The sequence below is a fragment of the Phallusia mammillata genome, chromosome 2, assembly GCF_965637545.1.
Source record: "Phallusia mammillata chromosome 2, kaPhaMamm4.hap1.1, whole genome shotgun sequence".
Classification (NCBI taxonomy): Eukaryota; Metazoa; Chordata; class Ascidiacea; order Phlebobranchia; family Ascidiidae; genus Phallusia; species Phallusia mammillata.
In genome coordinates, this window is record NC_137253.1 from 9948750 (window position 1) to 9966582 (window position 17833).

The 17833-nt window shown below is 38.2% G+C and overlaps 2 protein-coding genes across 2 annotated transcripts; both read right to left on the minus strand.

The window, feature by feature from the left end:
- Positions 1-1959: 1959 nt before the first annotated feature.
- Positions 1960-3925, minus strand: LOC145215622 (solute carrier family 25 member 3-like; the record flags this gene model as incomplete). The annotated part of the gene is given in 5 exon segments (XM_080084343.1): positions 1960-2141; positions 2275-2454; positions 2540-2664; positions 2765-2879; positions 2998-3925. Coding segments are annotated over 4 exon segments (539 nt in total), but the record flags the coding sequence as incomplete, so codon positions are not given.
- Positions 3926-3995: 70 nt separating this feature from the next.
- LOC145215621 (phosphatidylcholine transfer protein-like) lies at positions 3996-17833 on the minus strand. The gene is made up of 10 exons (XM_080084342.1): positions 17016-17833; positions 16282-16390; positions 15266-15320; positions 14934-15060; positions 14173-14307; positions 13529-13646; positions 13127-13212; positions 12673-12844; positions 7955-8022; positions 3996-5419 (listed from the first exon to the last, which is right to left on the minus strand). The coding sequence occupies exons 1-10, from the start codon at positions 17028-17030 to the stop codon at positions 5321-5323; spliced, it is 984 nt and encodes a 327-aa protein (XP_079940468.1). The 5' UTR covers positions 17031-17833; the 3' UTR covers positions 3996-5320.

Consider the following 17833-nt stretch of genomic DNA (forward strand, 5'->3'; position numbering starts at 1 on the left):
AAGCCCAGCGGAAGACATACTCCATACCCCTTAATTTGCACTAAACACAGAGATTTCAACCTTGATATCCATAGTGATAAGCATTTTTACAAATTAACCAAATCAAACCTTTCCAATATTAAGGAATTTTCTTGTCCTGGTCTCATGATCGTTAAAAATTCAGCAATTTGACTATCCTAAGCAAAACTTTAAAGAAGTTTACATGACCCAATGATAAATTTATAGGCTTTTCTTATGAATGTTCCAGATAGCCTGCGACAATAACCTATTTTGACCATGTGAAGTGTCGAAAAAATAGCAAAATGTCAGCAATTGCAATATTTTAGTTTCAACAAAAATTTTGCTAGACTTAACCTTGGGGGAATGAAGTCTTTTCTCGGCCGTAGGTAATATCCCTACAAATACCCTTCTACCTTCTAAAATATGTCAGTTTAAACTAGAAAGGTGGCTTTCTGATATACTTCCATTTTATATATTCTATACGATATTTACCAATTTACTATACACATCATTTGATCTACATATATGATTGTTTTTGCAAGCAAAAACAGATGGGTCCCCGCGTTTGTGTGGATTTAACAGTCTGGTTATTTTTAGATTCTTAAGAAAAAACCTAACCAACTTTAGCAATAACCCAGCTTTAAAAGTTTTGTCCGTATTCTTTTTGCATCATTATTGTCATATAATTACAAAAAAACAATACATAAGAACAAGAAAAATACTTTTAATTTAATCTCATGCTTTGACCTTGATATTGTCGTTCAAGGTCAGTTTTTAACACAATTTTCCACAACTGAAAATGTGCTTGATACCTAATAAAACGACATAGCATAGCTGCGCAAAAACAGCTGATTTGTAATCACCAAAACGACTGTCTCGTAAAACGTCTATCCGGACGTCAAGCTGAGCAATCCCGTTGCATTCACCCGCCTTAATCGTAAACAAGTGAATTACTCCCTTGAGAGTTGAGACTTCTATCTGACTGACAGTGTACACATATTATGGGTTGTAAAAGTAACTATTTGGCCGATTAAGGCAAAATTTTAAGTACTGAACGAATAACCTACTGCAAACTATTGTTTAACATTTCAGCACATTGGGACTTGTATTTCTGGCCTTACTTATTATTTGGGGGTTTAAGGGGTAAAATGGGTGAATCCAATAAAAAGTTACAAATTTTTTTAGAATACCTTGCATTGCACCAACCAACAAACAATGAAACTCTCAGATTATGCACTTTAGTCAGTACAGCCATTTTTTTTGGGGGGGGGGGGGGGGGGGCTGTGGGTGAACCACTGGGTCGTTTGGGGTCAAATTTCAGGAGGATCAAATTTGGAACAATAACTAACATCTGTGCAAATTTGAATAAATTTAAAGCACTCTTTCTTGACCAAACGCATTTAAAAAACCAGCGTTAGACAGAAATGAATATTTGGGGGTTTAAGGGGTGAAAATGGGTGATACAAAATTCTTTGAAATATCTTATATTGCCCCAAACAACACAGCATATTACTCAGAGATGCTGTACTTTAGTCAGTACAGCCGTTTTTAAAAAAATACGTTTTGGGGGCCTGCGGGTGAACCGCTGGGTCATTTGGGGTCAAACTTCAGGAGGATCAAAATTGGATTAATAACTAACATTTGTGTAAATTTTATTAAATTTGGAGCACTCTTTCTTGACCAAACGCGTTTAACAAACCAGCATTAGACAGAAAAAAGAAAAAAAAAATACGGACAAAAACAATATGTGTCCCCTTCATAGAAGGGGACCCATAATTACATTAAAACGCTTGACTTATGGGCTTAAATTTCCCACTAGCTCCCTTAAGTGGCAAAATGTTTAAACCATGTGCTCAGTTTTATAAAACTTTTATTGTTTAAGGATGCAAATAATATACCAATACAATGTAATGCTTAAACTTAAGGGTTAGCCCCTATTTTTGTTTAAAAAAAACTTACGCTGCCCAGCCTTCTTGTGCTTTCATTTTTGGGAACGCTTCTCTTAAGTTATTTGCAAACCCGGGCTGAGTCTGAATTCTGACTTTGCAAGCTTCCATGGGTGAGAGAGCGATATCAGCAAAGAATTCAGCTGATGCACTTGCAGCTAAATACACAGATGTTCGCCAAAGATATGTTGTTTCCTAAATAAATTCATTGAATGTACTTTCTGCTACTATCTTTTGATATCTTGTTGTACGCTATGTGGCACTAGCTACAGCTAAACTGGCACTATGGCACAATATGTATCAATAACAGTGTTTAAGTGTGACTTACTTCTCCAAGAACATCACTGTAAAGTGATTTGAAAACTTCATATAAGCCAAACTTAAAAAGGCCTTGCATTGAGTATCCAATGAATGTTGGAGACCATCCTTTTACCAATCCTCTCATACCTTCTTCTTGAAATGTAACTCGAAAGCCATGGAAAGTATTTTTATACTTTGTAGGATCAACCTTGGGAAGCACAGCACAAATTTTATGTCTATACACCAAATGTGGTAAAACACCAACGCCTTTACACAAAATATTGCTCAGTTACCTGAATTCGACATTTGACCACATCTAGAGGAGTAAATGCAGTATGGGTTGTCCCACAGCTAAGAATCCCACCAAGACCACATAGTGCAAAATACTTTCCACTGCCGAATTCACAACTAAAATTATCTGCCAAAACAAAATTTGTATGTTAATGACATCCTTGGATATATAGTGCACAGTATTGTTATTTCATCACTCTGTTACTAGCAATGTGATACATACATACCTTGATCAGTTGCAGATTGAAGGACTTTTTTCTGTCCTATAGTTTCAGACATTTTAACAGTTGATGAAGTTGTATTGGTCTTGAAGTTTCAGTTCTAGTTGTGAACTTTCTGTATCTGTTCAAACACATACAATACTTTTACATTTGTTCCCGACCCACGCGTATGGTTAATTTTCCAAAAGTAACTCATATTTAATGTGAACATTGTACAACAACAAACGTCTTAAATTAACCTGAAGCCCAAACTTCGGCCAACGCCATATTTTCTGTGAATGAAACTGCAGTCCAGTTTATATTCAAGGCGAATAAAATTCCCGTCTGTGACGTAGCCTCGCTTTGGCTTGCGCAATGCTCTGACATCACGGGCTGATGACGCAATGCTTCCTTCTGAGGTCGTGTTGCTATGCGGGCAGGAAAGTAGGCTACGCTGGGCCTGACTTCCCCACAGAACTATGATGTCATTTTCGTCGTTGATCTACTATTGCTCGGTTTCTGTGGACGCAACAATACGATAGCGCTGATCGCTGATGAGGAGGAGAAAAGGGACTGCTGTAAAGGTTGTTTAAACCTGTTTCACGTATGAATTTTGTAACTCTTGTTGATGCTTTTTCTAACACCCAATGGGTTGCGCTGTCTTTCAAACCAAAACTTGGAGTGGCTTCTGCGGTCAATGTCGTGAGAAATTTCCGTCGTTTTTAAAGATTGCAGTTATCATCATGTTTGAGGACTTGATGGCAAAATGCAGGCAGGTGTAATTGACAATGATAAAACTCTTTTGTGGCCGTCAGTAAAGTTACATCGTACCCCACAAATGTCGGAAACAGAAGTGTAGTTTGTTAGAGTACCGCAAACGTATTGTTTTGCTGCCTATATCTTGAACAGTTTGTCTTTATCATCCAATCTTGGACATGAGTACAAAAGGTCCAGGGTGTCACGACGCCTTTATCAAAAACCTTCGCTATGTGCGGACCGAGAGCTAACGTGTGCTGGCCGAGTGTGTTTCAGCATAGGCTATTTGAGTAGGCATTTTGAGATATTTGAGTTTTGTGTCTTTGTTAAGCTTTGCCATCTGCATATTCTTATCTTACCCGGCTCACTGTCATAGCTTTTTAACGGGGTTCGAACCCAGGACGAATTCTGATCAAGGTTTTTTATGACTGTTTGTAGGTCAGACCCGCTGGACCATTCGACCAAGTTCTATAAATCTGTATCTAATATCCATAAAGCGCGCTTTGTAACGAAAGCACGAATTTATTGTTGTGTTCCGCAAGGTGGAGCTGGTAATACGTATTAGAAGACCGCGCAACGTTGAGCACATGGTAAAAGGGTACGTACATATGCATAGAACACGGACATATCAAATCGCAAATAGGTCCGTGGGAGCAGGAATTGCATTGGGCTGCAAATTTTAAAAGGACAAAACGCGTACACAACAAAATGCGATAAACAAAGCCAACAAATACGAATGCATTGATTGAAAACTGGCGATTCAGTAGAAAGGGTAAAAAGTATAAGCTCGTAAAGTCGTGTAATACAGTAAAAAAACGAGTGACGTTAAATGCATGTGAAATAGCATTGCCTAAAACGAAACCCAAAGTACATGCCCGAAACAAAAATTGCCGAAATCTGGACCAAGTTTAATTTACCGAGATGAAAACGCAAAGTGGTAAAACCCGAATCAAGCCTGTTATATTCAAACTGAAACCTTAATCAAGCCTTAAATACCCGTCCAGAATTGCAACTCTGCCTCCAATTGTGGTACTTGGTTATGACAAAGTTTGTGGTGGTTACCATGAAGAAAATAGGAATGAAATCAAAACGATCTGCCACAAGATGAAATTGAAAAAGCATATTTTTACATAACATAATACATCTAAAGCGGGTTGCGTGCAAGCAAGTGCAGCCAACAGACCTGTTTCAAACACTTCTGTATATTAAATAGACAAAGACCGCACCTACATAAGTGAATTCAAAATCTCGTTTCAATTTCAATAGGATTTAGAAAAGGCACAAGCGGTGCGGTAAAAGTAGGCTACTGGTCACAGTGAAGAAAAACCAACAATCCCACTACCGTTAACTGCATACAATTGAACCGTTAATCGGTTGCAGTAAAACATACACTTACTAAAAGTTAGCCAAACAAACTTTGGTGAAGTGCTATTTAGGTAGCCTATAGCTTAGTATCCATTCAACATAATATTGACTTTTTTCACTCTGAGTCACTATTTTGGACATAAACACAAGTTCTATTTGAATAAGACATTTTTATAGCGAAATATTACTTATATATCTTAAATAAGAAGGTTGACAATTTTTTAACCTGGAAATAAATGTTTCCAAAATTGAATTTGTGACTAATCGCACTTTTTTGTCGCTGGCTGCGTTCCCAATAGCATTTCAAAAACCTTGGCCTTCCTTTGACGTATCAAGTGATTCACGCAGTACTGTAATGTACCAGCAGGGCGCGCGGCAGACAAATGCTATGGAATATCTCTTGCAATTGTACCATAATGCTAAGTTTTTTGTTGTGTTGTTTGGTTGGCACTTTCCTAAGCTTTATTCGACGACTACCGCTTTTCGATGATTCTTGTCCAGATAGGCTTGCAGCCCTCCACAGGCTCGTTGCAAATCAGCCATGAATGCAGGAACTCCAGTCTACAGCACAAATTTGGTGGTGGTATTATTAATCATAACATCATTTTTTATATGGGTATATGAATCGGTCAAAGCCTCTCGGTCAATACTAACCACCTGTTTAAGCCGTTTTGGATATAACTGAGGTCAACAAATACAAATTTTGACCAACTTGTGGGCTTAAATAGAACATAAACAAATATTGCTCTACCAGCAGTTTTATAGCGAGCAACCAAAGTTTAAATGCCCCATACGAGGCGCAATATGTCTATCATAGTTAGGCTTGCTCAGCATAGCCTACCCCAACAAAACAACAGCTTGGGCCAATTACAAAGATGTTCGTTGAGTAGTCTAAACATTTTTTTAATCGTTTATTGTTTTGAAGTAATGTTTCAACTAGAATAGTGGTTTTCCTATATATTGCCAGTTTATAAGCTTACTACATCATATTTAACGATGTATCACATATACCATTTACTATATTTCCTTATCTTTTTCCTGGCACTTTATAACATAATTGTTTCTGCAAGCATAATCTAATGGGTCCCCACACATATGCATATGCGATTTGGTAACAGTAAAAATAGGGCACAATCATTGTTAGATATTTACCAGTTTACTATACACATCATTTGATCTACACATATGATTGTTTTTGCAAGCAAAAACGAATGGGTCCCCACACGCGCGTTTGTGCGGATTTATGGCAAACAAACATCCTGGTTATTTTTAGATTCTTAAGGAAAAACTTAACCAACTTTAGCCTTAACCCAGTGGTTCTTAACCGGTGGGAAATTTCCCACCAGTGGGAAATTTAATGTTTTCAGAGGGAAATTATGTAATCAGGTAACCAAACTCGGGCCCGAGGGTCGAACCCGGCTTTAATTTAATCGTTGAAAGTAACTTTCCTAACATTTTTCCGCAACCACATGTAAGATTAATTTCAGCAAGGCTTACAAGACACATACAAATCCAAAGGCCGTTTGTTACATCACAGACAAGACTAAAAAGTATCAATGACTTTGCTATTGTGCGTGAATAAAAGCCTTTCCTTTGTTGATTGTGATGCAGTAAATGACTATTGCAAGCAGAGGAGGACTCTTTAATATTCCAAAAAGTTTAATCTCTCACAAAGCACTATTTAAACTAAATAAGATTGCAGTATACCTTTGGGGTTCCAGACCAAATCGCTTCACAAAATTATTTCGTTTAAAGAATATTTTTTTTTGTTAACGTAGGGCACAAAACATCATTATAAAAATAACAGAGGGGGAAATTTTAAGTTGGTGGTTGACTTCAGTGGGAAACCACACCAAAAAGGTTAAGAACCACTGCCTTTGAAAGTTTTGTCCGTATTCTTTTTGCATCATTATTTTCATATAATTACAAAAAAACAGTAAATAAGAACAGGAAAAATACTTTCAATTTAATCTCATGCTTTGACCTTGATATTGTCGTTCAACGTCAGTTTTTAAACACAATTTTCCAAAACTGAAAATGAGCTTGATAACTTAATAAAACGACATAGCATGAGTGCGCAAAAACAGCTGATTTGTAATCACCAACACGACTGTCTCTAAAACGTCCGTCCGAACGTCAAGCTGAGCACTCCCGCTGCATTCACTCGTCTTAATCGTAAACGAGTGAATTCTGAGCACTCCCGCTGTATTCACCCGCCTTAATCGTAAACAAGTGAATTACTACCTTGAGATTTGAGACTTCTATCTGACTGACAGTGTACACATGTTATGGACTGTAAAAGTAACTATTTGGCCGATTAAGGCAAATTTTTAAATACTAAACGAATAACCTACTGCAAACAATTGTTTAACATTTCAGCACATTGGGACTTGTATTTCTGGCCTTACTTATTATTTTGGGGTTTAAGGGGTAGACATGGGTGAATCCAATAAAAATTTACAAAATTCTTTAGAATAGCTTACATTGCACCAATCAACAAAGCATGAAACCCTCAGATTATGTACTTGGGTCAGTACAGCCGTTTTTAATTTTTTTCGTTTTGGGGGCTTGTGGGTGAACCGCTGGGTCGTTTGGGGTCAAACTTCAGGAGGATCAAATTCGGAGCAATAACTAACATCTGTGCAAATTTGAATACATTTAAAGCACTCTTTTTTGACCAAACGCACTTAACAAACCAGTGTAAGACAGAAACGAATATTTTGGGGGTTTAAGGGGTGAAAATGGGTAAATCTTTTTTTAAGGTACAAAATTCTTTGAAGTACCTAATATTGCATCAAACAACAAAGCATATAACTCCAAAATGAAGTACTTTAGCAAGTATAGCCGTTTCAAAAATTTCACGTTTTGGGGGGCTGTGGGTGAACCGAGGGATCAAACGGGGTCAAAATTCACATGGACCATCTTTAGACCAATATCTATAATGTGTGTAAATTTGAAAAAGTTTAAACCATTCTTTCTTGACCAAAACGTGGGAACAAACCCGCGTTAGAAAGAAAAAAAATATAGCCAAAAACAAAATGTGTCCCCTTCAGGGAAGGGGACCCATAATTATCAACAAATCCAAACATAGCCTACCTTTGCAGCCCAATTCACCAACCAGGACGGAATGCTGCCTCTTGGGTCATCGTAATACTGGATGTACGCTGGAAATAAATAAAACAAATGTTCACAATATTATTGGGCCATCGTGTGTAAGTGTACCAGTATGCCAACCATTCTGGCTTAGTTAGTTCAGAGTACACGTGTTAAGTGTGGGCCTACTATTAAAATGTAGGCCTAGGCATATACCGGAACATAAGGCCATTTGATGAATGGCAATGCCGACAACACAATCACAAGCAAGCAGATTTGCAGTTCCGGTGGTGATCGGATATTTAAATGTAGCATGATTTTCGTTGAGTGTCGATTAATTATACACGAACCACTCATCGTGCTGTCACTCATCACTGATCGGTCTTGTTACTCAACACAAACATGCATGGACTGGTCAATGTCTACCGGTAGCCGTGCACCCTTGGCTTGCATGCAGAAGCTACGTTTTGCAATTTTGTGCAGGTAGTTTGAGGTGGCCAACTTTTTGCCTTGGCGCCACACGGTTTTAGTGCTAAACCAAACTTATGTAGTATTTATGTTCCAAAGAATGGTCAAGAAATTTCGAAAATGGAGTTTAACATAAATACTAAAAAAAAACTTTATTTATTCAATGTTTTAGCAGGATTTTTTTGCATTAGCTATTCCTCAATCATCGGATTCTTTGTCATTACTTTAACATTACCAAAATCCCACTCGCCTGACGAATACTCTATGTCAGGGGTGGCCAACCGGTCAAAGCCTAAGAGCCATATTTTTTATTGTGTTACCACAAAGAGCCACATTATACACATAAGCACATTTGTTTGGTAGAGCTACTAACACCAACCGTTTCTCCTGATCCAAAAGTGCTTAATTTTCGACAGGTGGCGCAAAGAGCACTTTTTTCATTTAAAACGGTATATCTCAAAAAATGCTAACGGTTAGGGCTATTAGGGTTGGGGTAAGGTATTAGTACTCAAAATTCAATAAAACTAATCCAAAAAATTAGTTACTAATGCAAAAATTTTATGTAAATATTTCCCAGCCCAACCCATTTATAGCCGCTAAATAAATAATTCAGCTCTTTACGTCACCTATCGAAAATTAAGCACTTTTGGATCAGGAGAAACGGTTGGTGTTAATAGCTCTACCCATTTGTTTAATGCCTCGTCTCTTCCTCACACACAGAGACCTGTGCTTGCCAGATTTATTCTAAATATCGCACACCAACAAGATAATGACACAATTTTACTTGTACAGACCACGGGTCAGTCATTTTCAACAAACCGCACTGTCTCTCACACAAAACTCTCATTTCAACGAATCCCACAAACAAAAACATATGAATTAAAATATCCTTTTTTTTCCCATTCTATAAATAACGTGCGGTGAGATTCATATCTGGGGAATTGCTATCTGGTGAAATCGAAAAACATTGCGGGATTTTCATCTAACGCGCATGCGCCCCAAACTTAGGCGCCGAGTTTTACAAAACTGCAAAGTGGCGAAACTAAATTCATGGCGACGTATCTAATGCATTTACCACCAACAATCGCTAAATTCAAATCCAAGACAAACTGCCCACAAAATATAACGTTCGTCATAACCCGAAAAACAACGGATCGAAGCAATATTTACTATGAAACACATTTGTTGTAAATATTATTGCTTTGTGGCTCATTCGCATTGTCCGCAACAATGAGCAACCATTCATTGTCAACAATTGAATATATGCCATCATAAACAAGCCATTTGCCACATAAAGTTGCCGTTTTGAGGCAAGGTTAGAGCCATACCGATAATACGTCTGTTCAAACGCAAAATAATGCAGCTTTGCTGGAAAATTTAACGATTTTTGTACCAGATCGTCACATACTACCCAAAATATACACAGTGCCCCCAAACTTCGGCAACGACGTAAGAGCCGCATAAAACCAGGCGAAGAGCCGCATGCGGCTCTCGAGCCGCGGGTTGCAACAGGGCTTACGGCAAGAATTTGCACAATGTGCGCCAAAATGTGCAGGTCGAAATGTGCGCACATTTTTCGAAAATGTGCAGGTGCCAAAATGTGCAGGTTAAAATGTGCGCACATTTTTCGAAAATGTGCAGGTGCCAAAATGTGCAGGTCAAAATGTGCAGGTGCCAAAATTTCTCCCTTTCATACTAAAAAAGTCTTTCTGTCCCTTTCACACAAACAATTTTTTGTCCCAATTACATAATTATTATATATCTTTCCCTGCATTTTTATTTTAAATAGTGTTCTGTGCAAATCAATTAACTTATATAGGTATGTTATTTTTCTTGTTAAATGCAGTGGATTAAGTTTTTTAACTGAACAGAATATGACCCTTCAGGGCAAAAATAACTGAAAATACAATGTGGTTTCAAACAAATGCAGTGGTAAATAACTGATGCCTATATAAATGGTGAGAACTTATACTTTTGCATTGCACATCCATCATTTTTTTTCATGACATCTCAGTATTATCCTTTTCTAAACCCGTTTTGTTACCATTGTACATATTTTTTACCAAAAATATAATACAGAATGCCCACAGCGGTCTCAAAAAAATATTTTCCCTATCCTAATATTCTTTCTGGCTGTTTCAGTCTCTTTATCTCTCTAATTGTTCACGCCAGATTTAGTTTGTTTATTTATTTGCAATCCCACATGAAACATACACCTTTTTCGTTCATAATGGCAATCATCTAGTTTCTGTATATTAGTCAGGAAACAATTACAAATTTTGCAAAAGCATCTAATGATATTTTGGTGTATTATGATATTCCTACAGTAGGTCTTTTTAGCCATCTGGTCCACACAATAGCAAGTCAGAAGCAATAACATGAATGTTTTAGCAAACTTAAAATTAGGGCATCACATCAAGTATTTGTGTGGGTTTCAAAACTAACCTAATTAAATACCCATATACCAAGTTATGTCATGTAAATGAGCCTCAAACAAATAAAAAATGTCAAACATTAAGTTGGGCAACTGTGTGGTTGTCCTTTTCTTTTTGAATGTTGTCATTTGAGTTTCTTCCAAAGACACATATATAGTCCTTTTGTCAATTGTGCAGTATAACCCAAAGGATGGAAAACTTTCTAATAATTCATTTGTTTCATTGAATAAAAATCACTGGACAGCTGGGTCTTTGACTTGGTTTTGAGTTTAATAACAGTATACTCATATGGTAGTCCAGCAACTTCTAGAATTTCACATATGTCTTTTTTGGAAACTCTGTGAGGATCAGTGTAACTTTTGCAATGCAGTAAAAATCTAGCTTGTTGGCTGGCCGTAAACATCCTGTCAGGCATTTACGCACTTTGTAAAAGTTGCAGTAACTCATAAAAGGATAAGCGAGACCTCCAGACTTTGGCTCCACTAAAGAAATCAGCTGGCCCTGTGGTCGCATGGTTGACAACATGCTGACAATTTTGATAACTTCCGTAAACTAGTTTTTTGCCTTGAAAAAACATATCCTCATAAATACTCTGTTGTGTCTAACTCTTTGTTACTTATCATAGCAATTTGACTTGTGTTTTCTGCACCAGTTTCCTTGGTGGTTATGATGTCTAGCAATTGTTTTGGTGCCTTGAATTTTTCTTCAAATAAACTTAATTTTTGATTCACAAAATTTACCCTTTGTTGACAGTTTAAAATGAGTAACTTTGGAAAAAAACATGATCTTTGTTCAAGCTTGACCTTTCGTCTGTCCAGAGTTCCTGGTCGAGGCCAAAGTCGTTGAACATCAGTTCAAAGATACAGCCAGTTAGGAAAGTTCTATTTTTACCAGACTTTAAATCAATTAGTAATAAACTTTATGCACCCTTTAATATGTTAGGTAAAATCACTTCAAAGCGTTTAAAGAAGTACTAAAAAGATAAAACGTACATTAAATACTCTCCAACAGCACAATCACAACCACGTAGTAACATTATACAGGGTAGATGCATAAATCTGACCATACAAGCCCAGCTTTGTCATTTGCTTGCTCTTAAAGCACCAAACTTAATGCAAGCATCCGACAAGCGTGTAGTGTTAATCAAGCGTGACGGAAACAATAGCTGGACTGTCATATGAGTATACTATTGTCTAATTGTAAAATCTATAGAAGCTGGGCAGGCTACAAGCTAACAGGCCTTAAATTAAAAACAATAAAGTCAAACCGATTGAGGTGACGATCGTGTACATATCTAGTCTGAAAAACAGTGTTTCCTATTTCCTGAATGCTAGATAATTTCACGCTTTGCCATATCTAACAAACACAACATGCATTTTTACAAGTTTCTCTTAAATCCGATTTTAATTTATAGGTCATAACTTATAACTAATATTTTTGGCACAATTTATGACCACAACAATAGTTTGACGTTAAATATCAATACTTCATTTGAGCGACTGCACATTTTGGCACCTGCACATTATGACTTGCACATTTCGGCACCTGCACATTTTGACCTGCACATTTTGGCACCTGCACATTTTCGAAAAATGTGCGCACATTTCGACCTGCACATTTTCGAGCACATTGTGCAAAAAACGCTCGCATGCCCGTCTCGCGGGTTGGCCACCCCAGAGTCTATGAAAACAACAAATCATAAAATGTCAACCCAAAAGTAGCGGAGAGTCATTTTTAGCCTCAGCTACGCCGAACCACCCAGTTGAACCAACCCAACTGAAGCAGCTACCCAAGCGTCGCTAAACGCCCCATAATTACCTTTAGTTCCTTTGCCGTTCCACAGCTCGAGAGCAAGCGACTGGTGATAATCGCTAACCCGAATCGCTCCTTTCTTCTCCGGTACATTGTGTTTCGTCACACTGTGCATGACGATCACGATGAAGTCTTTACCGTTTTGTTTGATTCGCCTTGTCTCACGAGCATAAACGTACTGAAATTTGGGTCGGAATAGGGCAGTTAAGGAAACAAGTGACATATCTTGACATAACGACAAAAAACTATCACACAAATTTTGCAGTAATGTGTATGGGTGTCATTGATTTGGCCAATTTGTTGTGTACCTGGCAAAACGCATCGAGAATTTTGCATTACAATATCACAGTTTAGTTAACCCTACGTTTATATTGTTCTTAACTGAAAAAAAAACAGTCCCAATAATTATCTTATTTGGGAACCAAACAATCTTTCATTTTTATGTCATTTAAAAGGATACGTCTCGATTTGTCAGTGGCCATGGAAAGTCGACGTTAAAGTAGATAACATCGGGTCCTATTTGGTTCTTCTGTACAACGTAGAGTTCTGCACAAAGTACAAAAGCAATTAAACCGTCGCCTGCAAACGCATGATTTAAAAAGTGGACTTTGAAATGTTCTGAACTCAGCAGCAGAAAATTCCAGCCAAAAAACTCCCAAGCTTCCAATAACGGAAGGTCCAACTAAGTTGAGCGTTTAAAGTCCAAGGTATCTGTGCACAAGGAAAATGTACACAGCTGACGGTAAATTCTTATTGCAACATCGCCCTATATCACAGCATTCAGGCGGTCACTGACCCAAGCCAAACAATGTTTAAATTTCGACACGCGAGCAGCATTAGCAAACATTTGCAATCATCATACCTGTGACATAATTGTCCCAAACCACCCGGTATTGGTTGTCGAGGAACACAGCTGCTATCTGATCAGGTGTTGCATTAGGCAGCGTTGCGTATAACTTATACTGATAAAGTCCAGCATTCTGCATATAAAAACATAAATGGTTGCGACTTAAGCATTTACCAAAACGTCTGAAAAACAGCATGTCCGTATTGTGCGTATATTTGGGGCGTTATATTCCCCAATATATTATAAATAGTGTAACGTGAAAAATGAAGCAAATTGACTAATTCCAGTAGCAGCAAAATTTCGCGAGTTGAATTGTTTGAATGTTCTAGAACTAGTGAGTAAGGGTGTTAGGGGCACTTGAACAGATCAAGCGATGAGTCATTTGTTTACGCAAGCCTATTCACCCACATACCTATTTCAAGACCTCGATAGGACCCTTGAGAATAATTTACCAATTCACTCCAACTATGTACCACACACAATGTGCAATCAAACGTAAACCAACGTAACATGTAATCGTTTACCAACTTGCTAAAAGGCTCCTGTTCCCCATTTTTTAATACATTTTGGAAAAGCAACAGACAGTCAATTGACACGTCAGGTCAGTAATGCAGGTTTTTAACTTTAGCTTATTTAGCCAGGAACAAAGGTGTCCTTACCCCCTTTGGCTGGCGATAGATGGTAACATTCATTGATTCAGCGAGAAACTCGAATCCAGCAAGCTGTCTGGTGTGCAATTGATCGATCATCGACTGGAACGCATTGTCTCCGTACAGCTCCATCGGTACTTCCACCTTCAAATCGAGAATTGTTAATGGCAATATGTGTCGCATGCGTTCTTCTACCCGGGGCCAATTTCACATCGGCATAAACTAAATGTGGTTTAACGATTAACATTGGGAATAGCGGCTTTCGCTCGTAGATATATAGCAATAGTCGTAGATATATAGCAATAGTGTCGTTAAGACTCGGCTGAGCATATACAAGTTTCTGTTGCACATTATAGGTCGTTACAACAAACAGTACCAGCCTTAACGGTTTAGACTTAAGGCTCGACTTTGAGTTATGATGATCCATGCATTTTTTTATCAACAACGAAGGACTACTTGCCCTGCGCAAGATGGCTAGCAGCTATTATAGCCACAGGCCACTTAAACTATTCAAGCACTTGTGGGTTGCTTTCAAGTGGTCTGGTTTATGGCGGAGTAGCTAAAGTCATATACCAGTTAGGGATTTAAACAATCTCATCGAGGGTTCTTTCCAATTCCACTTGAAGATTAGGAACTAAAACCCTTTGAATTGGCAAAAGGATTATGTTATCCAAGAACCACAACTGATGTAACCGCATTATGTCCTACAGCGATAATCACACAAAGGAAAGTGAAGTTAAGGCGATTCGTTTGTGACGGGCATTTCTTACCCCGCCCTTTGGAGTCTCCTTTGATTTCTCCATGACTTTCGGTCCGCCTTTGACTTTCGCATTCTTGATCTCCTTCCTTACCTCATCTTCGTAATGGCCAAAGTATTCGTCCATGCTCATGTCGTTCCTGGACAAAAGTGATTGGTTATGCATAAAAGTTCCTCAAAAACGATTCGCCAGGGGCAAAAAGGCAATAAAAGCAGGTCAACTCAAAAGTAAAACCAATACCGCAATGCCATACCGTATTATACGAACTTGAACAAAACGCGATTCATGTGTTGGTTTGAAAACGTTCTATGGTAGAATTATAATTTGTTAATCAGTTTCAATACCTGTTGGCATGAACATTCACTTGGTTTTCCAGTACAGGCTTTGTCTTCATAACACCTAAAATAGTGCAGGAAAGATAGGTGAAAATGGAGTTCAAAAGGTAAGTAGCCTACAGTTTATATATTTAGATGAAGCACTTGGTCTTGTTTTTTTAAAACGATTAGACATACCCAAACTAGAACAGACGCACACTTGAAGGCACAAAACACCTACACATAGGCCCTTGACATTGTTTGATCAATTTAAACGCAGTAAGTAGGCCAAGATACGAATATTTGGGTCACAGCACCTCAAGATTTGTTTGTGTTTCGAATGAACGTCGTGTTGCGCAAAAGGAAGCGGTACATTGGTAAAATGACGTAATTTAGCAAAATGCTTCAACACTGCACATATACAAATTGCGTCAGAAACGTAAACATACCTTCTCCATTAATTATCGATGTGCAACGATTCACACCAACAGAAGCGAGCACAGTGGTAGAATGTTAAGTACCGCCAGGGGATGTCATTTAAATTTAATAAGCTCCAATTGTTTGGCACATATGGCATGCGCGTAAAATGCGTGCGCCTGCCTTGGTTCAAACTTTGAAAGGTGATTTAAGGGTGGTTAATTAGACGGTGTGGTGTAGCCCACTTCTAAGACATTAATACAACATTTGACCAACGTATTAGCTCCTAACACGTTTTGTGCGTATAACAAACGTAAATCTAAGCATAGTCAATGCTTGTGGTAAAATGTTTGATACCAACCATTACAGTATCTTATAGAAAACTTGAATACAAATTTAAAACCTCAATCCACATGAAATAGGTACATTCGTTACTCTGTGCACACAGTGACAAATAGATTTACCACACTCGGTCGAAACCAGTCCTTATTCAACCTAACTGGTGCCCAGCAACCATTCTGAGTCTGAGCAAACATACCATATATGTGCGGCTGTTTATTGCGTATCTTCAAGTCACAAGACTTGAACGACATTAGGTTTTAACTTTCAAGGGAGAAATGTGTACTTACTGACTGGACAGTAGATAACGATCCATGTGAAAGCAATAAGAAGGGACAAGGCAGAAACGGCAAACACACCCAGTTTCATGACGGTCAATATGCCCATGTACCTCAAAACCTGGAAAAACCACAAATGTTTTGTTAAACCGCGTCCGAGCGGAACGAGACGCCCAGGAAGGGCTATAGGTTTACCCAACACAGAATAGTACTTTACGAAACGGCGCTATGACTACAACACATCCTCTGTTCGTATTACATTTCTGCTGTACTGCTGTGACAGTTTCGATGTTTATTTTCAAAAAATTATGCCAGTTTTCGGCGATTTCTTAACATTGGGTTAAAAATAGCTCATGTAGGCATGTTTAAACCACCATTAGTATTTGTTTCATATAAAGGTGTACATCATATCTAAATGTAATGAATCTTTTAAATTCATCATGGTGGTTTATCAATCGCTACCCGGAAATTAAATTTAACGATGAAAAACTAACCACAACAAAATTAAGCGTAGCTTAGCCTACACATGCCAGCATACAGTACTTAAAAAAGAAACAAAGCCGACATATTTTAAACTTCATCTTACAATTTTATAATAACCCTGAATTACACAGCAAACCTGCAACGCTTGCTATTCCTACAACCGAAATGTGCTTTACGGCATTAGCTCAAACGACGTGCAAAGAACAATTGTTAAGTCCACATAGCATTCCAGCAGTTCGGCAAACACAAAATTTGGCACCAACCTGTAGCTTAATCATAAGGTTCTGCCTTGTGCTCGTCCTGATCGAAGGCCTGGCTCAGTTAGGCCCGCTTCTCTATTTGTATGTCTGGAGAGATAACTGCTCAAACAACATCAACACGATCTGTTATTCAGTCACGAGTACGTTACAGTCAGCAAGCTACTGGCATCGAGTCGCCGACCTGCAAACAGCCACTTGTACTTTGACCAAGAGTAACCTCGCTACGTCGCGGTCTGTTTACCGCGTCCTGTTGGCGCTGCTGCGCAAGCGTTTATCGCACTTATCCACGAACAACAAGCTCTGTCGCAATGCTTTAATTTGGACTTTGCTCACGCTTAAAGAAAAGGCTGACACAAATGCTATGTTAAAAGTTACACAATAATAATAACTTTGTGGTGGCGACATTGACATTGAGATTAATTGCTATTTGCTCATAATTTCAGTTAGGTAAACACAGCGTATAAATTGTGGTAAATACATAGCACTTTTTCTCATACTCAGCGAAAACTTTTACAGTTGACAAAGCACACGACACCTGTCTGTTTTGACCCCTGTTTTCGCACTAATTGCACTTTCATACAAATTTCGACACTTTTACCCATGTTCTTATTTAATCTATCCCTTTTATAAGCGTTTGAACTTTAAGCAATTCTGAGCGTTTCCGCATGTGCCTGTCACGTCGCTGTCATCGTTTTACGCCTATCATACAGAATCCAGTAATGGACCAAAAATCTGGTTTCAAATGAGCTGCAGCCCCCAAAGGACGCATCGATTCAAAAACCGAACTAATTAATTTTTCATTTAACACCAGTCGTGAATCG